Below are 25,496 nucleotides of genomic sequence, written 5' to 3'. Positions count from 1 at the left end.
ACTTTACTCTGCTCCACTCTTTTTTTTTCCTCACGGATGGCAAACACGTCCTTGGAGACTGCATCTGCATTGTGTAAGCAGTGACCCCTGACAATAAGTGACAGATTCTGACAAGCAGACCGGACTACATGTAAAATCTGTCTCACTCATTTGCACACCTTTCCTACTGGGAATAACATAGAGGACTAAATATCCCTCTGTTTGTGAGTGTGTGACATGTACAGCTTACACAAAACTACAAGTGCTTCAATGCAATGTTGTGCCTCATAAGCAATCAAGTGGCCTGACACTCAATATGTGCCGTAATTTTTATCTAAATGTTTCTTTTTTTCAACTTTAACATTGACTTTCGTTTTTTGAAGTGAAAAAAGTCACAAATTACAATTATATATTCAATAAAACACAAAAAGCTTTTCAATAACTCCTTATTTACAAGATCTCAATCCAATTTCAGAGGATTTTTATCTTCGTTTGGAAGGGAAGGAATGAAGAGTCGCATTCCAAGACCCAGTGTGAAGCACAGGTGTCAAAGCATCAGGCTACTTTTCTGCAAAGAGGAAACTGATTTATATGAAAGGAAAGAATGCATGGGGTCATAAAGGGGGAGATTTGGGGCGAACACCTATCAGTGATATGTCAAACATCGGCGTGGCAATGAAGGAGTGACTATGTAAAGAGCATTTCAAGGTTCTGGAGTGACCTAGCCTGTCACTTGACCTTAATCCAATAGAGAATCAGTGGGGGGAGTCAAAAGTCTGTGTTTCCCAGCAACAGCCCCAAAACATAACAGCTCTTGAGAAGATCTGTATGGAGGAATGGACCAAAATAGCAGTTACTGTGACAACATGGTAGAGACCTGCTGGAAACCTTTGGACTCTGTTATTGATAACTACAGTTACATTACAGGGATTGAGGTGAACTTTTTTCATTGACCAACTTTTTTTGCACATATATACAAATAAATTCTTTGAAGTCCCCCTATTACAAGTTTTTTAAATGTGTTTTAATTATGGTTATGAAGTTTTTAACCAAAATCCCACAACCTAAATGTCTTTGAAAGCCATATTTCATGTTTATCTGAAGCCTCTGTTGCTAAAATCTCGTTTACATGGGCGTGGCCATTTGGTGCTGAGCTGAGTGGCTCTGCTCTCAATCCCGTCTTTCTGCAAGCTGCGTCTTGCATGAGTGAAAGGCTTGACACAAGGCAGGGGCACAAATGACACCGACTGACAGTCTCAGAAATGGTGAAAAATGTTTCATTCACTTGCAGAGCAAAAAAAATGAAATGCCAGAAGGAAAGTGACTATTTGGATGTAATTTTCCAAATACGTGCGGCCTGTGCTGGACTTTTTTCCTTGCCGCACAGACCCAGAGGAAGGGTTAAGTTTAGGATTACAGGTTACGGTTAAGCTGCGTTCACACCAAACGCGATTTACGCAGCAGGGGCAGCCAGTTTCAAAGTTAAGTCAATTGTACAGATGCTATCTGAGGTCCAGCGGCGCGATTTGAGTGACCGTCGCGGAGCGACGGTCTGGCAGCAGCACGATTATGGGGGCGGGCCAGAGTTAAAAAATCTGAACTCTGGCAATCAGGGACTCAATTTTGGACACATGATGATTTCAGTGATAGTGGGATAGAAAACACATCCAATATGGTGGATTGATCCGATAGTAGTTCTCCTGAGCTTCCATCCATTTTCTGAACCCGCTGTCTCCTTTTTGGGGCAGCGGAGGTCGTTGGAACCTATTCCGGCTACTATTAGGCAAAGGTGGGCATCTATGCCGGCTCCCGGGAGGCAACTGGCGGCCAGACAGAGATATGCTAGCCAGCTTGTCCGGTCCTCCTGAACATTATGATATTTTTCTTCTTTTTATCGAGGCAATAATATAAAAGGTCGCCTAAGTGCGTTACAGCTAATGGGACTTAAGGTTTAATTTGAAAATACATATGTGCCACCCGTAACAAAATCCAGCCTTGGATGCACTTAAAATGCGTGCAGGGAATGCAGCAACATATCATCTTCCCTTCTCCCGCACCTGAGTTTCTGCACGTGGGACAGGGCAGATCAGGGAACTGTTGCAAAGCACATGCACTACTGGGAAATTGTGACATCACAACAGTTCATTAATTCAAACCAAGCGCCTCTGCGACAGTTTGATTGACAGCGATTTAAAAGGAGAAATACTCAGAAATGCAAACATTTTTATTAATTTTTTTCTCTTTCATTAGAAAAATGCCACACTTACATGTCAAAAACTTAAAAGACATGGTTTTCATCGGAGGGGGACTTTAAAAATCAAACAATGGGATTTTAGACAACCTGCTTTAAGATAAATTGATATTTTCGTCCAGTTCTGATTTAAAGTGATCCTTTTTTTTTTAACTACGTCATTAAAAGGTGTTTAAAGCAGCAATGTGACCTGAAAAACCCTAAAAGACTTTTAAAAAACGTTTCAATCTAACTAGGATATATATTTCACTGTGGAGCACAATGGGATATTTTAAGACTGACACATGGGCTGTTCAATTTTCTCCTGACCATGTCAGTAACGTGCCACTTAATTTCCAACCTACCATGCCTGCAAGTGTGAATGGCATTTTATGCAGACAGCTAGAAGACAAGTGCTGCAACAGCATTCGCCACAGTTGGTTAACTGGAAAGGAACCAGCAGTTTGTGACAAAACTTTGCCTGAATATTATACCGAGAACGGTGTGGTTTAACATCCGTGACCTCAGGTGTTTTGAGAGGAGAGGCAGCAGTGCTGAATATGGTCTGTAGCAGCTATTTTAAATACTAGGGTTACATAATGTTCCTTTGAGGCCGTGTAACACAGAAACTATGTATATTTTACGCATATTGCATGGATGAAAATTGGTCATAAGTGAATAAACTTGGAAAAGTTGTAGTCTTTACGTGAAATTTTTGAAGATGTATCACGAATCAACCACGTTAAAACCACGGAAGAAGTCAGAACAAACCCAGCAAAGAACACATAAATCCATGTACATGAACTGTGCAATTATTGTGCAATTCACTGGTGATCCGTGCGTCAGTTATGTAATTTGAATGCGATATGTGCGCAGAATACGCCATTTAAAAGTTATACATCTGTGGTACATGCGTGAAAAGTCGTTAAGACGCACGTGGAACAATCGTGGAAAGCCACAAATTTGCAAAAATCATGCACTATTGCATACGATTTATGTAATAATTGCGTACAAACTATGTAGAATAGGAGTGAATTGTGTAAATCTCAACCGACTAAACATTTTTAACAGCTCAAAACCAAATTCATGTTGAGATCCGTTGGCCGCAACCCTCAACTGACGTGTACAGTGGTGGACAAAATTGTTGGTACCCCATAGTTAAAGAAAGAAAGTCCACAATGCTCACTGAAATGACTTGAAACATTCAAAAGTAACAATAAATTTAAATTTATTGAAAATTAAATAATCAAAATCAGCCATTACTTTTGAGTTTTTGATTAACAGAAATATTTAAAATAAATAAACCAATGAAATAGGGCTGGACAAAAATGATGGTACCTCCATAATAGACTGAGAACTAATTGCCCAGGGGCTCATGATGAACCCAGGTATGTCCTTTAATTGACATCACAGCTGTTTTCAAACCCATAATCAGTCTGCCTATTTAAAGGGAGACAAATAGTCACGTTGCTGTTTGGTGAAAAGGTGTGTACCACACTGAACATGGACAACAGAAATCGAAGGAGAGAATTGTCCAAGGACATTAGAAACTAAATTATAAGCAAACATTGGAAAGATAAAGGCTATAAAACCATGTCTAAGCAGCTTGAAGTTCCTGTGACGACAGTGGCACATATTATTCAGAAGTTTAAGACCCACGGGACAGTAGCCAACCTCCCTGGACGTGGCCGGAAGAGGAAAATTGATGACAAATTGAGGAGACGGATAGTTGGAACTGTATCCAAAGAGCCCAGAACAACCTCCAAAGACATTAAAGGTGAACTCCTAGATCAAGGTACATCAGTGTCAGATCGCACCATTCGTTGTTGTTTGAGCCAGAGTGGACTTCATGGGAGACGTCCAAGGAGGACACCACTGTTGAAAGGAAATCATAAAAAAGCCAGACTGGAATTTGCAAAAATGCATGTTGAGAAGCCATCTGTCCAATGGAAAAATTTCCATTGGACAGATGAGACAAAACTGGAGCTTTTTGGTAAGGCACATCAGCTCTATGTTCGTAGACTCAAAAATGAAGCATACAACCAAAAGAACACTGTCCCTACTGTGAAACATGGAGGGGGCTCAGTTCTGTTTTGGGGCTGCATCTGGCACAGGGTGTCTAGAAGTTGTGCAAGGTAAAATGAAATCTCAAGATTATCAAGGCATTCTGGATAGAAATGTGCTGCCTAGTGTCAGAAAGCTTGGTCTCAGTGGCAGGTCATGGGTCTTCCAACAGGACAACGATCCAAAACACACAGCCAAAAACATTCAAGAATGGCTAAGAGAAAAGCGTTGGACTATTCTGAAGTGGCCTTCTATGAGCCCAGATCTGAATCCCATTGAACATCTGTGGACGGAGCTGAAACATGCCATTTGGAGAAGACACCCGTTAAACCTGAGACAACTGGAGCAGTTTGCTCATGAGGAGTGGGCCAAAACACCTGTGGACAGGTGCGGAAGGCTCATTGACAAATACAGAAACCGTTTCATTGCAGGGATTGCCTCAAAAGGTTATGGGTACCATCAGTTTTGTCCAGCCCCATTTCATTAGTTTTTTTTTTTTAATTATTCTGTAAATTAACAACTCAAAAGTAATGGCTGATTTTGATCATTTAATCTTCAATAAATTTAAATTTATTGTTACTTTTGAACGTTTCAAGTCATTTCAGTGAGCATGGACTTTATTTCTTTAACTGAGAGCAACAATTTTGTCCACTTCTCTATCATAAAAGACTGAAATATCAGATGTGGAAAATGCATCTGTGTGACACAACCTTAAATGAAATTTTAACCAAAATCAAGTGTGTTTGGAGTATAAGTTGACTGTGTAACATGATTTATCTTGTAGTTATTCAAAAGGGGATTGCAGACAAAACTGGTACAATTCCTAAAGCTTGTCTTTAGGATTCCTCTGACATCACAAACTTCTGTCTCTGAGTTGATAAATCAAAATGACCCACTTTGTGGGAGTCAGAGTAGAAATATTGAAGAAAGCACAAGCTGTCGCATTGAGAAAGGGTTTTTCAGCCTAACAATAGAGATGCAAAATGATCTTCGAGATATTCACAGTGACAACCAGGATTTCACTCTGACACCATTCTAAATGCAAAGAAGTGCTATGGATTCCTGGACTCCTGAAATCCTGCATCTATTTATACAGCTCTCTGTCAAAGTGCAAACTTACCGTCTTCTGTCGGCACATAAATGTTGAGGTAAAGGCAGTCCTCGCTCTGGTTCTGAACATAGGTGGCTGCTGCATCCAGGTTGTCAGTGAACCACACAGGTAGCATGATTTCTGGTAACACGCCGTGTACATTCTGGGGACACACGGGTGCGAACTGAGTGGCGTTGCGGATCTCCTGCCAGGAGCCGGGCGCTTCGGGAGGCTGGAAGCGCCGCTCGCCGACAGGAGCGGTGGCGTATGGCACACCTAAAAACTGTTCTACCGGGCCCAAAATCTCATTGTTGAGTTCCTTCCTGATACCACGGACCTTTCCGTAGACTGTGGACACGATGGGGTACTTCAGGTCAACTCGCTGAGAGGACGACAGCGTTAGGTGCAGCACCAGTCCCAGGAGCCACAGTAGACAGGGTTTAGCCACCTGCCGAGACATGTTAGGCCGCCGCCCACCACAGCCTTGGTGGCTGGTGCCATGAAACAAAAGAAACATGTCCAAAATAAAGACTGGCACGCTCAGATTGCAGGGGCGTAAGCAAGGACAAGAATGGGATCTAACTCAGGGGGTTACAGGAAATGACAAAGGCAAGAAGAGGGATGGTGGAAGGGGAGCAGTTAATAGGGTTTCTAGGATGACATGGTGAGCCGGAGGGACAGGTAGCATTCTCAAGTAGCCTCTGTGGTCTCATCGGTTCTCTCCATTGAAATTCCCATCGGGTCCAGCGCAGCAGTCTGGACGCCAATTAAACCTGAAAGACACAGACAAGTTGCAGGTTTCAGTGCACGTCTGTGAATAAACGCTTTAAGCTGCGTCAGTGTGCTTAAACGGCTCAAGGAGACACAACAGGTACATCGATTTTAGCCAAAATGAAGTCTTTGAAGCACAGAGGATATGGATTTGAATAGTGCACTTTACACAAATCTCAGCAGACGCTTTGAGATTCTGTTTCTTTTATATCAGGAACCAAATAATCATTTTTTTATTTATCCTTGTTGGGATGAAGGAGAAGTTATTGGTGAAGCTTTTCTTTTGAAAATTCAATTTGGTACCAGAGTTTCATCAAAGTGACCTGAAGAACCCTTGTTGTTTGACATCGTGAGTGCCCTTCCCAGACTCACAAATGCCACATAAAAAATACTGCATTTCCTCTTCCAATCAAAGAACAATGAAGCAATGCAATGAAAACCCTGTGGTACAAAACATTAAAAAAAAAGAAAAGTAAGATCATAAAACTGCACAGGCAACAGTAAAATGGGTAAAATTGATTCTGACAACAGTAAAATGTTACTGAAGAACTTCAATATTTTTTAAGGAAATTAATATTAATATACTCTAAAAGCTTTTGGCAACCATATTTTCTTATCCCATCAAGACCATTTTCTTAACACACCATATCCCTGTCGGGGTCACGGAAAGGTTGCCAGTTTGTTGCAGGCCACACCGTCCCTCCCACACACATACACAATCAATTAACCTTATGAAGCATGTTTTGGGATCTGGATTGCCCGAAGAAATCCCACGCATGCACAGGGAGAACATGCAAACTCCATCATTTTCTATGAAAAGTAAAGAAGTTCTGCAGAACCAGCATTGGATTTTACAATGCAGCCCAGCTATGTTATAACCTCTTTCTTCTAGTGCCCTCTGGGAGGCGATATGGAGCGTCACACACTCCAACAAAGCAAAAATTAGAAGAAAAAAGAAGAATGAACTTAATTTAAAATGGTTCACCTTTTACAGTCTCACTGTTTTGCAGATTACATACCGGTTACCATTACTGTTTACTGAAATCATAAATGAAGGTTTTCTCAAGTAACTTGAAAAGAATCTATCGGATCAGAACCAGATTAGAAAAACTATTTTAACTATAACATGAATAAACAAAGTGGGGTGGGATTATATAAACTTGCTTCTGCCCACTCCTTTTCAAGCAGAAAAATCAAGATCTATTTAATATTACTTAATGATCACTATATTTAATTACGCAAATGTGGTTCAAGTGTCTTTTTTGTTTGTTTAATTTTCTGTTTCTTTAATCAATGCATTTCATAATTTCTGTAATGAGTTTGATTAATCTGTATAAATTCCTTATTGATCTGACTACAATGCTTGAAATAAATAAATCAAATGAAATCTAATTTTCAAAAATATTACAGGAATTGATCTCAATTCCAAACCTCAGCTGGAAAAATATTTTTACGGGAACCGTTTTATTATATTTTAAATTATTTATTTATGTCATGTTAACCTTTGACATTCAGCCGTGGTGCAGCGGTAGGGTGGTCGACCCATGATCGTAAGATTGCAGGTTCGATTCCCGGCTTGCACGCCCATGTGTCGAAGTGTCCTTGGGCAAGACACTGAACCCCACCTTGCCTCTGGTGGGAGGTTTGGCGCCAGTGTTCGGCAGCGGAGCAGTGAATGTGTGTGTGCATGGGTGAATGGGACTGTGACTGTAAAGCGCTTTGGGCCTTCGAAAGAGGGTAGAAAGCGCTATATAAGTATACGCCATTTACCATTTACCATTCACAACAATTCCATGTTAACAAAGTAAAAATGTCATTTTGAAATGCATACTAGCATAACTTCAAGGAACTTCAAACAAATCTGAATGTGGACTGTTTACTTGAACATTTGACAATGGTTTGTTTCATCTTGTTTTTAAAAAGGTGAAGATAATCTTTTCAAAAAGTGAAGCTTACTTGAAGCCTGTAAAACAGTGGTGGAAATGATCTCCCCGATTCCCGTGGTCAGAACACTGCATCGGCCCTTCGTTCCTCTGTGTCGGTTAGCGTTCTCCCTCTGATCTGTTCAGTTGCCTTCACACCATTACAGATGAATGGGCTGAGCTTATCTCACGATAGCTTTGGGAGTCGGAGCCCTTTAGGCGTGATAACAGCTTTATGTATCGCTAACTGTAGGCTCCATGCCACCTCATTCCTTCAGCATCCAAACCCTGCGCTATCAATCCACTTCATTTACAGACAGCTGCCGAAATGCAGAGGTTTAAGAAGATACCAATGTGCTTTTTGGAAATGCATGTTACACATAAACGATCTATGTTGAAAAAAAGATGTGCGAGTACACAGACATGGTCAAAGTTAGCATGTTGGTAACATTCACATGTCTGCAGGCCTTCAGTAGGAGGTTCACTTTAGACAATGCAAGCTACTGTTTTTTTCTTTTTTCCCTTAGAAGTTTTTAACGTATAGTATGAACGTTAAAGTTGCCAAGCAATCGGCAACATTCAAATTTCAAATTGGGTCAGAGGCGCAACATGTTCTTTGTTGTTCTTCTGCTTTATTTTTTTCTGTTTTGCTTCAGTACCTTAGTGCAGAAACAGGCCCCATAGAAATAAACCAAGAATTCTTCAAACTTAAAAAAATATCTTTAAAGAAGCAAAGAGATCTGTCAATTCTAGTCACAAAGACATATTTTCTCAAAGACCATTTTGCTTTTGAAAAACCTTTATATGTTTTTTTGCAAGATAGAAAATAAGACATTGATGTATGTTTAATTCAAAAGTTGCATCCCAAACTAAATGTGCTCTTGAACATTAACCTAACCCTTTCCCTAACCTGTCCATCTGCCGGGTCAAGACAAGAGTACAGCAATTCAGAAAATTACATTTGAATAGTCATTGAACAGTCATCAGATAAATCTATGGGATTTCAAGACTTTTAGCAAACAACAGACTGTACCTTTTGATCCTTTGCGCCTTCCAAATAGCACACGCTCTATGACATACCGTATTCATTGACCATTTATCAAATAAATCAGCTGATTCTGATGGCTTCTCATAAAGCCACTTTTCTTGACAGAATCACAAGATTTACGTTGATTGCATGACCACTTCACTACTGTAAAGTGTTGCATATCAGCACAAAGCCACTTTCCTCTGCTTCAGAATCGACTGCAACTGTCAATAGTTATTTGCGTCAGCGATTGAAGAATTACGGTACTCGATAGTGGAGCTAAAGGGTTAATATTGAAACAGATGTCAATAGAGAATACATGAACGGAAAATAAACACAATTAAAGCTATATTGAGTTGAATTCATAAGCAGACTGTGTTTATCCTTTTGCATCAAATTTCTGCTATAAATCAATTTAAGTGATTTAGTCAAGATCTCTGGAGTGTGGGCTCATGCATCATTTTGTACATATATTCAATGTACATTTAAATTTAAATGCCCATTGCATGTTTTTGCTTCATTTATGAAGACATTTTGGTTTTGTTGGAGACATCTGTGTTTGTATTCTTCTGGTAAATGTAAAGGAACATATGGCACAAGCCCAAGGTCAGAGCCCCTTTAGTATGCACAGTAGAGGCAGAGCTGAGATGTGTCCTTTCTAGGCAGTATCACAAAATGTTCGGGTCAAATGTTCGTAGCCTGTCAGATTACTCATGTATCCATTGCTGCCTTGCATGCACAAACATGGACGTACACGCATGTGCACATCACGCAAATGCAGAAAATCCAATCAGGCACCAAATGTTCCATGTGAGTAGAGCCTCCATTGTCAACTTCCTACATGTAACTTGCAAGCGGTGACACCTTGATATTCTTGCCATCTGTTTGTATCCACCATCCATAAGTGGAAACGGGACTGAACATGCACCTCTACACAGAAAATGGGATGAGCTGACACACAAATCAAAAGGCTGATGGGAGACGTTTTCTGCTGCGTCTTATGTAATACACTGCCCTGTCAGCTGAGGCTATTGGAGAAGGTAATGCCACTGGAGCATTTTTAAGGTTATGTTTGAATTGATATGGTCAGAGTGGTTTATGAAAATTTTTACTCAATTCTTGAGAAGAATGCTTGCTGCCTGGTCTAATCTTTGTCTGGTAAAATTAGATCCAGTTTCAGCTGCCAGGATGTGTTTCTCTGTTGGTTTGGATGGAGCTGATTTTCGGGGGGGAAAAAAACAACAACAAAAAAACGTTTTGACTAAAACTTAATGCAGCTTAAGTCTGAAGGTCCGTACACACCGGGATTCGCCGACGTTTAACGCCTCGTGACTAAACAAAGGGCACCAATGTGAGTGTGCACACCGACGTGAAAAAACGCCACGCGTAAAAGTGTCACTTTTTAAAAAACGCCTCGGGTTCGTTTTTTTGGTTTGATGCGCCGCGTCAAAAACTATACGACCAATGAGAATGGCGCTTTTGCACACGTGTCTGGAGCTTCTGAAGTTACAGTAAGACACAACTTGGGGGCGCTCAAACACAAAACTGTCTTGCTGAGCACACATACGTCACGGCGAAGAAGATATATGCCAAGTAGCGTCTACACTCCCACGAAGAAATAAGACGAAGAAGATGCACTCACTAACGGACATTCTAAAATATCCCCGAAAACGCTCTTGATACATTTTCAGCTCTTGTACCAGTCGATAAAACTCCCCATGTTCTTCTCTTCTCTTAACTATGGGATGTACCCAAAATCGACGTCTTTTCCGGCATCTTTCATCATTCAACAGAACAATTTCTTCATCGCTGGAACTGGAGCTAGAGCTACTGGTGCTTGAAATATTCATGTTTTCTTTGTTTGATTCTGACAAGCGCGTAAATACTTGCTCTCTTCTTCTGAGGGAAAAGCGACTTTAAGAAGCGTGAAGTTGCGCAGCGCCACCTTGTGTACAGGAGTATTTCTGTTTTACATTAAGCGCCATCTAATGTCAGGGAATGAATTGCATGTTCGCTCGGCTCATCGTCAGCGAAAATCGCCTGGGTGAGAACACAAAAAACGTGGCGAAAAACGCTGGCGAATATTCGTCCCGGTGTGTACGGGCCTTTAAACTCCAATTATGCAAAAATATTTGTTGAATCAATATTAAACTAAAATCAGTTCAAAATAATTCAACTATTTGCAAAATTGGCAGTGAACCTTAAATTATTCTGACAATGTTTGGAATTTAATTTTGTGGATTTTATATTTTTCCAGTTAATTTGGAATCAATCCTGTCACTTCAAACACACTTCAAAGTAAAAGAATTTAGTTCATCAACTATATTTTCTACCATAACATTTAGTTCACCCTTTCTAAATAATCGATTTATCAGTGTTTTCAAGACTAAATTAGGTCAGTTCAATATAAAACACATTACACATCACAAACTCATAACCTAAAAGACTGCTTGAATCAAAAAATGAAGTATAATAAATATCTCTGTACTACAAATGTAGATTTTCATAGTAAATTGATCTTTGGAGATTTCATAGAGTATATTGTGGGGTATATTATAATATATTATTTTTGAAAACGTCTTCATTAAAACGGCACATTAACTCTGTCTCCAAAGGAATGTTTCTTTCAGCAGGTACAGGGAGAATGATTTATAGTGTTTGATATAAACTGATGATTATTAGGCTCAAAGTGTTTTCAAGAACCTTTAATGAATCATGAAAGATGAATAAGTCCCCCTGTTGATGAAGTGAGAAGCTGGAGACTTCCACTTGTCAGGCTGCAAATGCACGCTCAGCCAAATGGTTTTTCTTCTTCCTTTCTCTGCAAACACAGAGTCCGTACACCATCCAGCCAATACTCCTGTCCACATTTGATGTAGGCTAAAAAATAGGAAATAGATGTAGATTTACATTCTAAAAAGTACTATCAGGATTTACTCAAATAAATACCAGTGAAAAGATCCAACCGCCTACTTTTGGAAATGTTACCAAATAAAAGAAGCGTCTAAGAAATCAAGAATAAAGAATAGAATATAGAATAAAATATATATATATAACAATCATAAAACAAAAGGCTTTTAAAACATGCAGGTCTAGGTTTGGTACTGTGGTTGTTGCCATCTTGCCATTTGTATTCTTCTTCATCCTCAAACAACATTAAATGAACCAAGTACCAAAAGCCAAAATGAGTCGTTGGATGACCTCCATTGTTGTTAGCTTCAACCCACGTGAGCCGTGATGGTCCAAGGTGAGTTGCCTAGACTATTCTAAACCAGACTTGACCACACCAAACCATACCAGTTTTTAAAACACACCCAGTAAGACTAGTTTATAGCTCAGGATTTAAAACAACAAACAACTAAAAGACCACTCAGCAGCACAATTTCAGATAAGAAAACAATATAGGGTTCTCATTAAAATAAAATATTTATTTTGTTAGTGAAAGAGTAAAATCAGAGCAACAAGGCTGAAATCTTGTGCTGCTTTATCTTATGAAAGTAGTCAATATATTTTTTTGGTTTAACAAAAGAGTCAATGAGGAACAACCATAGACTGTATATGAGAACTGAGTATGATGTCACACTTTGAAAAGGACTTAATTCAGGATCCAAAAATAATAATCCAATTCTGTTGCGATATGGATGCCGCCATGTTGGAGCCAAATGTTTTAAGTAAGCAGTGATTGGTCCAAGTGGGTCTAGGTCATCGTTTCTTTGGCAACCACTGTCAAGTTATCATGCCCCACTTGAAAGGGGAAAGCATCCACAGAGTTTTAGGAGCAGGACTTCACACACCATCCAGACACACTTTTCCTTTTGTTCTGTTTTATTCAATTTCCTGAGAGGTTTCAACAGTAATGGCGAGGTGTTGGTTATACATGTACGTATGGTGAAAAACCTAAACAAGACATAATATTTTATCAATTTACCACAATAAATACAACAATAAATATATAACATTAATCAACACGTAAATTCATGACTCTATAATCAATTCAATTTGCACAATTACTTTGTTAAAAAGTTAACTTCATAATGACGGGAATTCATTGAAAATACAGCTATACATATATTTCATAAATAGCAGTGCTTGTATAAATGACATTCAATGATAGACTAAACAAACATATAATGACGTGGCAGCTGACGCGGATACGCGCAGCCGGCGCTTAACGCACAGCAGATCACACCAACTATGCCCCGCACTACGACCGAAGCTTACCGGCTGCCTCCGTGGTTTTGATGCCTTTAACCAGGTTTTTGGACTAGTTTTTTGAGATGGATCGCGAGTTTTCCGATCGCTCTCGAGCTCTGCCTGATCTGGCGCTACGCATGCCCTTCATCCAAAGACGTCGCCGGTGCGCACAGCTGAGCCCGTAATTAACACCGCGCCCACTACAGACTTAAACTTTCCTTTTCCTCTCTTTAATTTTTTAATTACTTAAATTAAATTTCTCTCAAATTTAACAGAATGTACTTTAATGCATTTTTACTTTACATTTTTATTTGATTTTTTTTCCTGTTTTTATTTACTTTTAAAATAAAATCACTTGAAACATCAGTTTCCTCAAGTTTGATCTAACAACCACTCTCACTAATCAGGAGTGAACTTATTCGGAGTTCAAACATTTACTACTTGAAAGCAGGCTTGGGGCAATCTGTGAGGATTCTGTACCTGGATTTTGTGGTGTTTTTGTCATGTTCTGTTTTGCTTTTCAGGCTCACCAGTTTCAGGTTGATCATTCAGAGTTGGCATTATTTAGTTAGTCACCCTCAGTCTATTCAAGTATCCAGTTTTCAGTTCCTTTGTGTCCGGTCATCTGCTTTGCCACCTTTTTGTTATTCTAATGGTTTGGTCATGTTTCAGTTGATTTATCAAAAGTTTTATTTTCTGACACCAAACCCGGTCACCTGCATTTTGGATCCACCACCACCAGTTCCCGACAGAATCTCTCAAACAAATGCTTTAAAAGTTAAATGTGGGACCACATTTATTGAGGTTTCTGATTGGCCAGTTAATAACTTGAATAAGTTGCAATAAAGAAAAAATGTCATGACCATTAAAAAGACTGAATAATAGCTGTTTATATCGCTATAGCGTCTATGGGATTTAGGCTTCTTGGAACCAACAGGTACTTCCTGTTTGGAAACCAAGCGGGGAGGGGTTACTCAGTCCTATTCTATACAGTTAACGGAATTTAACTTTGTTTTAAATAGCTGGTGAACAGCCCATTATTTTCATTTGTAGACAAGCCGCAAAAACGGAAGTCATGGGATTGTCACTGAAAGACAATCTTAACTGGCTTTAGCGATATAGGATTAACATAATCTGCAGTGCAGCTAAAACGTTTTTTCATTATATCATTTAAAAAAAAAAAATTATAACATGACATACTATTAGCCACGCGCTAATAATATTATTGGTCACCAGTTGAAGACACCATAACTACAAGTCGATTTAAATTTTTATTTAACACTGATTAACACTGAAATATCATTCAGCCATTGCTCAGGGTTTCTTGCTGAAAACGTATTCAACAGATTCGAAAAGAGTTTGAGACACCAGGACTTTGGAGATTCTGAAATCAGTTCTGTCTTAAACGTTCCTTGATCATCCTCAAAGAGATACAATGATGAGGTTTTTCAGGTCCTGAAAAACTAAATAACAGAAAACCCCCTCTAACCATTTCAGAGACTCTACTAATAACACTCAATAATAACCTTTGAAAATCTGTACACATTTCATTAAGATGTCTTGTTTTTTCCAAGTGTTCCACCTTCAGGTATAACGAGGGAGATGAGATGATGGACAAACCTTTATTATTTAATTTAATGTAATTATTTAACATCATATGACTGTACTCACAATCCGCGGAACAAAATGAAACAATGATACTGGTGACAATGTTGACTTTAGGTTATTCTTAGCACATTAGCTCTGTTGCTTCTGTTTTTTCAAAGAAAGGCTTCCACTCTTCCATTCTTATTTTATGAAGAAAACAAGAGGCAATCCTAAGGGTGACCATGATATCAGAACAGCCCTTCAATGCTTTAAAGCAGTGGTCCCCAACCTTTTTAACGCCCCGGACCGGTATGACGTCACAGAAAACTTCCATGGACCGGTCTTTGAAAAGTAGGCAGATGAATATTGTAGCAATACTACGATGACGGAGGTACAGAGACGTTACAGACAAAACCCTGAGCTGTTATTTTGACACGCATGACATTGTACATCGCACAGGTGTCATCATCCTCTCCCCTTCCCACACTCATTGTGCAAAAAAGAAGTACTGTCTATTAAATGTAGCTTCTTTTTTTTTTTTGGAAATAGAAGGCTCCTCCTCTGTATCCTGGCAGGGCATTTTCCCCTTGGCAAAGAAACTTTCCAAAGACGTTTGTTTTTTACTCATTTTGCTAGCTCCTGGGTTTTCTTTTAATGGTAACCTATCACGGGACCGAAAAGAGCGCCTTGGCCTGCGTCAAGAGTAACATAGACGGATGTAACAGAGAAACGGGCAATTTTTCAAAATAAAACATCTTTCAGATTCTGAAATAAATAAAACGGAAGTAAGGTCAGTAATTTATTCTTTCTGTGTGGCCCGGTACCAAATGGCCGTTGGGGATCGCTGCTGTAAAGGGTTCTGCTGTAAAGGCCTAATTAGGTGTCCAATGCAGTCCTTTAAAAAAAGACAAACAGCTGTGTGTTAAAACAGCTGTGTGTTAAAGCAAATCTCCATACAAACTATTGAGGAACTTAAAGATAGACTATGCAAACTATGCAAAATTAAATTAACTTTTACTTTACAATGACAAAACAAAGGAGAAGCAATCTGGTTCTATATTTTTTGTTTTTATAGCCAAATAGTGCCTGATTTAAACACCTTTGCCTCTCAACTTATTTTTTTCAGTCAGACACACCATAAAGAATTTCCTTTAATACAAACTTGACCCTATAAAATATTTAATTTGAAAGGTTTTAAAAATGACTATTGCATGTTCTGCACGATAGGGCACATCAGATTATAAAGCACACCTTCAATGAATGGTCTATTTTTGAATTTATGTCATGTATAGGGACACTTTAAGCACCTTATAGTCAGTCAGTCACACTTTTTTTAGCTCCATTCACAGTAACTGTAGAACTTCTTTGTAACAGGCTACATGTTAGCCACGTTAGAAGAGTGAGCTGCATTAAAAATATCTGTAACAAGATGGTCAACTTTTTATTGTTTTTATTCTGGTTGATGCAAAAGACTGGCGCACTCCTCATGTTAAAAAAAATGTTTTATCCGCCCGGCTTCTCAGATTGTTTGACAGGACTCTTAAGTTATCTACATTAGCATATTTACAATACCATCAACTCCCAACCTTGTGAGTGAGATGTAAATAAATCTGACACGGCTACATGTTACCTGTTTTAGCATATTCAAAATTACCCAACCTTGTTTGAAACTTGTAAAAAAAAAAAACAGACAAATGCTTTGACAGAGCGCCCTGTACCTCTCAAAAATTGGTTTGACATCAGTAAACACAATCAGATTTAATTCAATTCAATTCAATTCAATTTTATTTGTATAGCCCAAAATCACAACAACAGTCGTCTCGATGGGCTTCGAAGTAAAACATGAACTCAAAAGGATCACGAATACAAAGAGTGCAATAGTAAAATACTAAAATGAACTAACAAACTGACTAAGCTATACTGGCATCCCTGCCCTTAGACCCCCCTTCGCGGTAAGGAAAAACTCCCAAAAAAACCGGATTCCGGAAAAAACGAAGAAACCTCAGGGGTGCCCACATGAAGGAGGGATCCTCCCCCAGGACGGACAGGCGATTTACCAGAAATCTTAGAGAAGAATTAACTTATCTAAATCTACAACTACATATATAAAAGTCCAGCAGACGAGCTTCATCCAGCCGTGGTTGTGGGGACAGTCAAAGGCGCGAGTCGAGCCGGAGACAGGAACCACAGCCAGGTGTAGGAGCAGGAGCAGAGGCGAGGTACTCGGCAGAGGCGAGGTACTCGGACAGGTACAGGGCAGAGACGAGCCAGAGATGAGCCAGAGGCAGGATCCACAGCCAGGTGTAGGAGCAGGAGCAAAGGCGAGGTAAACGGTCAGGAACTGGAGCACGGATGAGCCAACTGGAGTCTGGAAGCACTCCCACTCCCCAGGAGGGGAGAGGAAAAGAGGGACAATACATGAATCGCACTGCACCAAACAGAGGCATGGAGAACTAAATGATAAATTATGATCAAGAATAGAGGAGAGGAAGGGTAGAAGTAAAAAAGGAAATAGGACATAACCCCAGTACACCATAGTTACCCCAGCTTCAACTTCTAGCAGCCTTTTAAAAGAAATAGTTATTATTAAGTTTAATTTAAACAAATTAACATTAAGTTAAATAATCTCTGAATACTAACTAGTCTGACAATAAGCCTGTCCAAAGAGGAATGTTTTCAGTCTAGCTTTGAATGTAGAAACTGAGTCGGCCTCTCTTACATGAGCTGGGAGTTTATTCCATAAGACAGGGGCTTGGTGACTAAACGCTCTACCTCCAACCGTACTTTTACTAATTCTAGGAACCACAAGCAGTCCTGCATTTTGCGAGCGAAGTGTTCTCATTGGATGGTAAGGGACTATGAGGTCCTTAATATAGGACGGGGCCATTCCATGTAAGGCCTTATAGGTTAACAGGAGGATCTTGAACTTGATTCTGGAATCAACTGGGAGCCAATGGAGCGAAACTAACACAGGAGTGATGTGATCTCTTCTGCTAGTTCCAGCTAAGAATCTAGCTGCTGCGTTCTGAACAAGCTGGAGACTTCTTAAGGAACTCTTAGGACACGCTGCTAACAAGGAGTTACAGTAATCCAGCCTCGAAGTAACAAATGCATGGATGAGTTTTTCAGCATCACTCTTAGAAAGTATATTTCTGATCTTAGCAATATTCCGCAGGTGAAATAAGGCAGTTCTGCACGCCTGAGATATGTGAGCCTTAAATGATAAATCCTGGTCAAGTAAAACCCCAAGGTTTCTAACTGTGGAATTGGGGGCTATACTTATGCCATCCAGGGAGACTATCTGAGCAGACAGAGTATCTCTGAGGTTTTTAGGACCAAGTATAATGACCTCAGTTTTTTCTGGGTTCAAGAGGAGGTAATTAATTGTCATCCAGGTCTTGATGTCACTGATGCAAGCGTTCAGTTTCTCTATCTGGTCATTCTGGTCAGGCTTCATGGATAAATACAACTGCGTATCGTCGGCATAACAATGAAAGTTAATGCTGTGTTTCCTGATTATGTTTCCTAGGGGTAGCATATAAAGCGTAAACAGGATCGGTCCCAAGACTGAGCCCTGTGGGACTCCATAGTTGACTCGAGTGCACTGAGAGGAACGGCCATTTACATTAACAAACTGGTACCTATCGGACAGATAGGATTTAAACCACTGGAGAGCAGATCCTCTGATCCCTATGTCCTGCTCTAATCTATGGAGTAAAATACCGTGGTCGATAGTGTCAAAGGCTGCACTGAGGTCCAACAGGACCAGAATAGAAAGTAGTCCCTTTTCTGAGGCCAATAACAAGTCATTAGAGACTCTAACTAGTGCAGTTTCCGTACTGTGGTGAGGTCTAAACCCCGACTGAAAGTCTTCAAAGTGGCTGTTGCCCTGTAGGTGGCAGTAAAGCTGCTTAACTACAACTCTTTCTAGGATTTTAGAAATAAAGGGCAGGTTTGATATCGGTCTATAGTTGGCCAAGATGCTAGGATCCAAACTGGGCTTTTTCAGAAGAGGTTTAACAACTGCATATTTAAAAGACTGTGGCACGTAACCCGTTTCCAGAGAGGCATTTATCATTGTTAATATGGGATCATTAATTAGGGGAAAAGTTTCTTTAAAAAGTCTAGTGGGAATTGGGTCTAACAGACACGTTGAGGATTTGGAGGACGTAATAATTGATGTTATTTCCGCTTGATCCACAGCAGTGAAGCAGTCCAATGTTACAGAGGTTTCTATGGATGCCTCCACTTCTACCGCTTCAGCCTGCTCTGGGCTGATAGTAGGAATAACTTGATTTAACTTATGTCTAATATTTGAGATTTTACTGTCGAAAAATGTAAGAAAATCATCAGAGCTGAGAGAAACAGGAACATGTGGTTCTACTGAGCTCTGACTGCGAGTTAATTTAGCAATAGTGCTAAAAAGAAATCTTGGATTATTTCCATTCTCTGATATTAAGGTTGAATAGTACTGGCTTCTAGCTCTACGCAGGGCTTTTTTATAATTTAAAAGGCTATGTTTCCAGGTATTCAGAGACTGCTCTGAACCGGAGCGGCGCCATTCCCTTTCCAACTTACGGGTTTCTTGTTTAAGAGAACGAGTTTCAGCGTTAAACCACGGTGCTACTCGGTTTTGTCTGACGAACTTAGGTTTCAAGGGGGCAACAACATCGAGTGTACTCCTGAGGGCTTGTAAGGCATCATTAACAAAGTGGTCATTTATATTAGGACTGATAATATGGGAGCTGGTCTCAGAGTATTTTCTCAGAATATCACTAAGTACTGGCTGAACTGTGTGTTTAAACTCAGACACAGAACGGTCAGTTAAGGTTCTTCTAAGCTGTTTCTTATTCACTGGGACAGAAGGATGTTCCAGTGTAAACTGGAAGGTAATCAGAAAGTGATCAGAAATGATGGGGTTAAGAGGAAGGACACTCAGCTGGCTGATCTCTATACCATGGGTTAGAACAAGGTCCAGGGTGTTTAATCCAATTTCAAGTTCTGGATTATCATTTCTTGAAAAAGAAAACCAAGGCTTATAAAATGCAAATTATAGACTAGAATATACAATATTTCTTACAAGAAGAAACAAACTACTATCTATCTTTTCCCAGTCATTTTCATCACTATGCAGAAAAAAATGATAGAGTTCTTCTGCACTGTTTTTTTTCTCAGGCTGGAGTATGACAGCCATGATCTTTTGAAACAGGTTCATTCATTGTTCCCCAGAGGACATTTTCATTGATCTTCATGACCCCTGGTTACGCTCTTGGCAAGGTTTTTTAAAAAGATACTGCATAATTTCCTCTGCATTTGAAATGCATATTCACCATCCCCACTGTCCTTTACAACTAATGAGGTCACCATAAAATGAAAAGAGATCACTTAATGCATGCTAACGGAGAAGAACGGCGCTTTTTGGAGGCTGCTTGTTTGCTGTAGTGTCTCGCCTCAGGCCAAAGGAAAACTTCACAGCCATGCTGATCTTCACTTCTGCCAAGAGGATCTCCATCTACCTGTTCATCCAACCACCTACCTACTCCATTTGAGGCTTTTTCTTTTGGTCAAAAGTGACCAGACTTCCTGCCTCTCTGTCATCTATGTAGGCACTTCCAGAGAAAATGAGACCCTTTAACTCTTGTGCTATTTTATGGGGTCCAGATGACCCCACCCTTACCTTGACGTGTTATCCCTACCATGACAAAGGTGGATAAACGTAGAGAGGGTTTCATGTAATCCATGAACACCACTGAAGAACAAGACAAAAATAAATAAAAAAAGGTTTAGCGCACCATCTTGTGGGGTCCAGATGACCCCATTCCCAACTTAACGTGCTTTGAATAGCACAAGGGTTAAACCAACTGCGATCATCTTTTGATACATTTTAAAAGCACACCAGAGATATTTTAATTTTACACCAAAATAAATAAAAAAAACATGTTGTCATGGTGGCCTGTCAGTTACTCTCCCCCTCCCCCACCTTCTCTGCCTTTGACGCGACCAGCTGTTCTCACTCACCTCATCACTGCTGCAGCCTTCTTAAGGAGTCTGTGGATCTTCAGCCGACGCCAGTTCGTTGTTCCTCCCATGGTGCTTAGTCTGACCTATCCTTGCTCCTGTTTATTGCCAAGTTTCATGTCTTTAATTATCCCTCTCGATCTGCCTCAGGAATTATCCACTCTGATACTCACCTGGTCGCAGTCCTCTGGTCACTCGTGCTTCGCTCCTGGATCTCCTCGTCAAGACGCCTCCAGCCAGCTGACGCTCCACCTTCTGGGAAGACGCCAACACTCATCTTCAGCCCAATTAAAATCTACTTCAGACTTACCTCCTGTCCGAGTCTCCTTCCGGGTTCCAGCACTTGGGTCATTCAGAATCTGCGTCATATATTGACAGAACGAACTGGCCAAACTTCTGACCCAGCTGACCCGGTGGGGCTCCGTCACACCATCACCCTGCAAGGAAACCTCCTGAGTAGTCAAGCGGACGCTCTAACTCAAATGTCCACAGCCCAGCAGGATCTATTTCGCCGTCTCAACAGCATCTCTCAGACACTGTTTGAATTAACCAGTCAATCCTCTTCCCCTGCAGCCGCTGCCCAAGTTCCTAGTTCCGGCAACAACCCCACTTCCTCTTCCGCCTTCGTCCCGGAAAATGTCCGTCTACAGCCGGAACCTTTTTACGGCAACGTTGAGACCTGCGGAGGGTTCCTGCTTCAATGCCAACTAATCTTCCAACAGGCCCCCAGGTATTATCAGGCCGATCACAGCCGCATATCTCTGATTGTTAATTCACTCCGCAGCAAGGCGCTTCAGTGGGCTCAGGCTTTCCTAGCCACCCATCCCATCACACACCTACCTTTCGACCGCTTCATTGGGGAATTCCGTCTAGTGTTTGACCAACCCAGAAAGCAGGAAGAAGCCACCCGGCGGTTACTGAGTCTCAAACAAGGTAACCGCCCGGTAAGTGACCATCTAATCGACTTCCGCATTCTGGCGGTTGAAGCAGGTTGGCCGGATCCCGCACTCAAAGGCATCTATTATCAATCGTTGAACGATCGCATTAAAGACCACCTATGTTCACAGCCAGAAGCGGACACCTTTGAAGACCTTGTCGCCGCCTCCTTGAGGTCCGATGTCCGGTTACGTGAATGCCACGTCGAACAAAAGCGTAAGCCTCCGCCGCCTTCAGCTACTCTCGTTTCCCCGGTTAGGATTACCCTACCATCCAACCGTGATACTGCTACTTGCAATCTTGACAAACCCATGCAAATTGGTCACGCCAAGCTTTCCTCTGAAGAAAGACAAAGACGTCGTGATGAGGGATTATGCTACTATTGTGGTCAGACTGGTCACATTGTCTCTCAATGTAACGTCCGGTTAAATTCTCGAACCCCCCCGTTAGTTGACAGGCCACGGGGGGAAAATCCTGAACCAGCACCTAGCTCTAAGTTCTTGTTTGTTCCTGTCAAAGTCAGTAATAAATGCCAAGTATTTGAACTCCAAGCGCTTGTAGATTCTGGTGCAGAGCATAGTTTAATAGACCAACGTCTTGTTCATGACCTCTCGCTTTCAGTCGAAGACCTTTCCACGCCTATCAACGCGGCTGGGCTGGGTGGAAAACAACTAACTCGCATTACTAAGCGTACCAGTCCTTTTCTCATTCTGACCTCCGGTAATCATCGTGAATACTGTCAGTTTTTTGTCACTCAGTGCCCTCAAACACCCATAATTCTTGGCTTCTCGTGGCTCCAGAAACACAATCCGCATATTGACTGGGTTTCACCTCGCGTCGTTAACTGGAGCACCTATTGTATGGCCAACTGCCTACACTCGGCCATGCCCATCACTAATTATCCCGACCCTGGTCTAGGGAAGGATATCGACCTTTCTAAAGTCCCCTCCTGTTACCACGACCTTCGTTCGGTTTTTTCTAAATCCAAAGCTAGCGCTCTGCCCCCTCATCGTCCCTATGATTGCTCCATCGAGCTGTTAAATGGGGCTCCCCTTCCCAAGGGGAAGCTATACAATCTATCGGGACCCGAAAAAAGCGCCATGGAAAGCTATATACAAGAAGCCCTCTCTTTGGGTCATATCCGCCCCTCTTCTTCTCCTGTCGGCGCAGGGTTTTTCTTTGTGGAGAAGAAGGATAAGTCTCTCAGGCCATGTATTGACTTCCGCGAGCTCAATCAAATCACGGTCAAAGACAAATATTCCCTACCATTACTCGAATCTGTGTTTGACTCGGTACAACAGGCTAAGATTTTCTCGAAACTCGACCTCCGTAACGCTTATCACTTGGTACGCATGCGTGACGGAGATGAGTGGAAAACGGCGTTTAACACCCCGTTGGGGCATTATGAATACCTTGTTATGCCGTTCGGTCTTACCAACGCCCCTGCGGTCTTTCAGCGACTTGTAAATGACGTCCTGAGGGATTTCCTTAATAGGTTTGTTTTTGTTTATTTGGACGATATTCTTGTTTATTCCACCGATCAATCCCAACATGAACATCACGTCCGTCTAGTTCTTGAGAGGTTGCTCGAAAATCAGCTTTACGTCAAAGCAGAGAAATGCGAGTTTCACGTGTCCTCCATCCCTTTTCTGGGCTACATCATTGAGGCTGGCAATATCCGCCCTGATCCAGCTAAAATTGAGGCCGTCACTCAATGGGAGATACCGCAAACTCGTAAAAAACTGCAACAGTTCCTTGGGTTTGCCAATTTCTACCGCCGGTTCATACGTAATTATAGCAGTATAGCTGCCCCACTCACCCAACTCACCTCCATAAACAAAGTTTACGCCTGGAACCCGGAGGCTGATGCCGCCTTCAGAAAACTCAAGTCCCTTTTTGTGTCTGCTCCCATCCTGATTCAGCCCGATGTTACCAAACAATTCATCGTGGAGGTGGACGCCTCGGACTCCGGTGTAGGAGCTGTCTTATCACAACGCGAGGACACCGGTAAACTCAAGCCCTGTGCTTTTTTTTCACGGAAACTAAGTCCCGCCGAACAAAATTATGACGTGGGTAACCGTGAACTTTTGGCCATAAAATTGGCATTAGAAGAATGGCGTCACTGGCTGGAGGGAGCAGAAAAGCCTTTCCTAGTATTAACTGATCATAAGAACCTGGCCTATCTTCGCAGTGCCAAATGACTCAATTCCCGTCAGGCCCGGTGGTGCTTGTTTTTTGATCGATTCCATTTCACAATCACCTATCGTCCTGGCAGCCGCAACATCAAACCTGATGCCCTATCTCGCAAATACAACACCTCCGAGACTACCTCTGACTCTCCTATACTTCCTGCTTCATGTTTTATCGGCAATCTTACCTGGGAGGTCGAGAGCAAGGTACTCCAGGCCCAAGGAGAGATTCCTGATGGCATCTCCTGTCCTCCGGGCACTCTCTTTGTTCCAGACGCCCTAAGATCTGAAGTCCTCACATGGGGACACACATCCCGCATTGCCTGCCATGGAGGAGTTTACCGTACCTCCCGACTACTCAAGCGTCGTTTCTTTTGGCCCACCATGGAGCGCGATGTCAAGGAGTATATTGCGGCCTGTACCACCTGTGCCCGCTCGAAAACCTCCAACCGGCCTCCCTCTGGACATCTGCTACCCCTGTCCACGCCCAGCCGTCCCTGGTCCCACATAACGGTGGATTTCGTCTCCGGACTACCACCGTCCCAAGGCCATACGGTAATCCTGACTATTATTGATCGTTTTTCTAAAGCCGCTCAGTTTATTCCCCTGCCTCAGCTGCCTTCAGCCTCTGAAACGGCCGACGTCCTCATAAATCATGTTTTTCGTCATCATGGAATTCCCAGCGACATAGTGTCTGATCGTGGACCTCAGTTTACGTCGCAAGTTTGGAGGGCTTTCTGTTCCGCCCTGGGAGCCACCGTGAGCCTCACATCGGGCTACCACCCCCAATCTAATGGACAGGCAGAACGGGCGAACCAAGAACTGGAAGCGGCTCTCAGGTGTCTGGTAGCCCAGAATCAAGCTGACTGGTCCAAGTACCTGGTGTGGGTGGAATATGCCCACAATTCCCATTCTTCCACCGCCACAGGCATATCTCCTTTTGAGGCATCCTTGGGTTACTCACCCCCTTTGTTTCCTTCTCAGGAATTGGTTCTGGCAGTGCCTTCGGTCCAGCTCCACCTCCAACGGTGTCGGAACATCTGGCTGCAGACCAGGGCGGCTCTCCTTCGCACTAAGGAGAGCAACTGCCAGATAGCCAACCGCCACAGGGGGGTGAGTCCCAGTTACCAGTCTGGCCAAAAGGTTTGGTTATCTGCCCGAAACATTCCTCTCCAAGCCTCATCCCGTAAATTGGCCCCCAAATTCATCGGGCCCTACACCATTGACCGGGTCGTCAATCCCGCTTGTGTCAGGCTGCGTCTCCCGGCAGCCCTTAAGGTGCATCCCACGTTCCACGTTTCTCAGGTCAAGCCGGTCACTGAGAGTCCGCTTTGCCCGCCGTCCACTTCCCCGCCACCCGCCCGTACCATCGACGGCGCCCCCGCCTTTACGGTCAGCAAGATCCTGGATGTCCGGCGCCGTGGGCGGGGTGTGCAGTTTCTGGTGGATTGGGAGGGGTATGGTCCGGAGGAACGTTCTTGGATTTCCC

The 25,496-nt window shown here is 41.9% G+C and overlaps 1 protein-coding gene across 3 annotated transcripts in view; it reads right to left on the bottom strand.

Annotated features, from left to right (window-relative positions):
* Positions 1 to 25,496, bottom strand: part of nlgn2 (neuroligin 2b) — a 140,151-nt gene that overhangs the window by 79,748 nt on the left and 34,907 nt on the right. For 2 of the 3 annotated variants that reach the window (XM_023962099.1, XM_023962100.1), the window contains exon 2: positions 5,394 to 6,136. In XM_023962099.1, coding sequence (XP_023817867.1) covers positions 5,394 to 5,880 — 487 coding nt within the window. In that variant the 5' untranslated portion in view covers positions 5,881 to 6,136. Of the gene's footprint in view, positions 1 to 5,393; positions 6,137 to 25,496 lie in introns of those variants that run through there. The other variant, NM_001201507.1, reaches the window with a different exon arrangement.

The sequence above is a fragment of the Oryzias latipes genome, chromosome 14 (genome assembly GCF_002234675.1).
Source record: "Oryzias latipes chromosome 14, ASM223467v1".
Taxonomy (NCBI): Eukaryota; Metazoa; Chordata; class Actinopteri; order Beloniformes; family Adrianichthyidae; genus Oryzias; species Oryzias latipes.
This window is presented reverse-complemented; position numbering and strand designations above follow the sequence as displayed.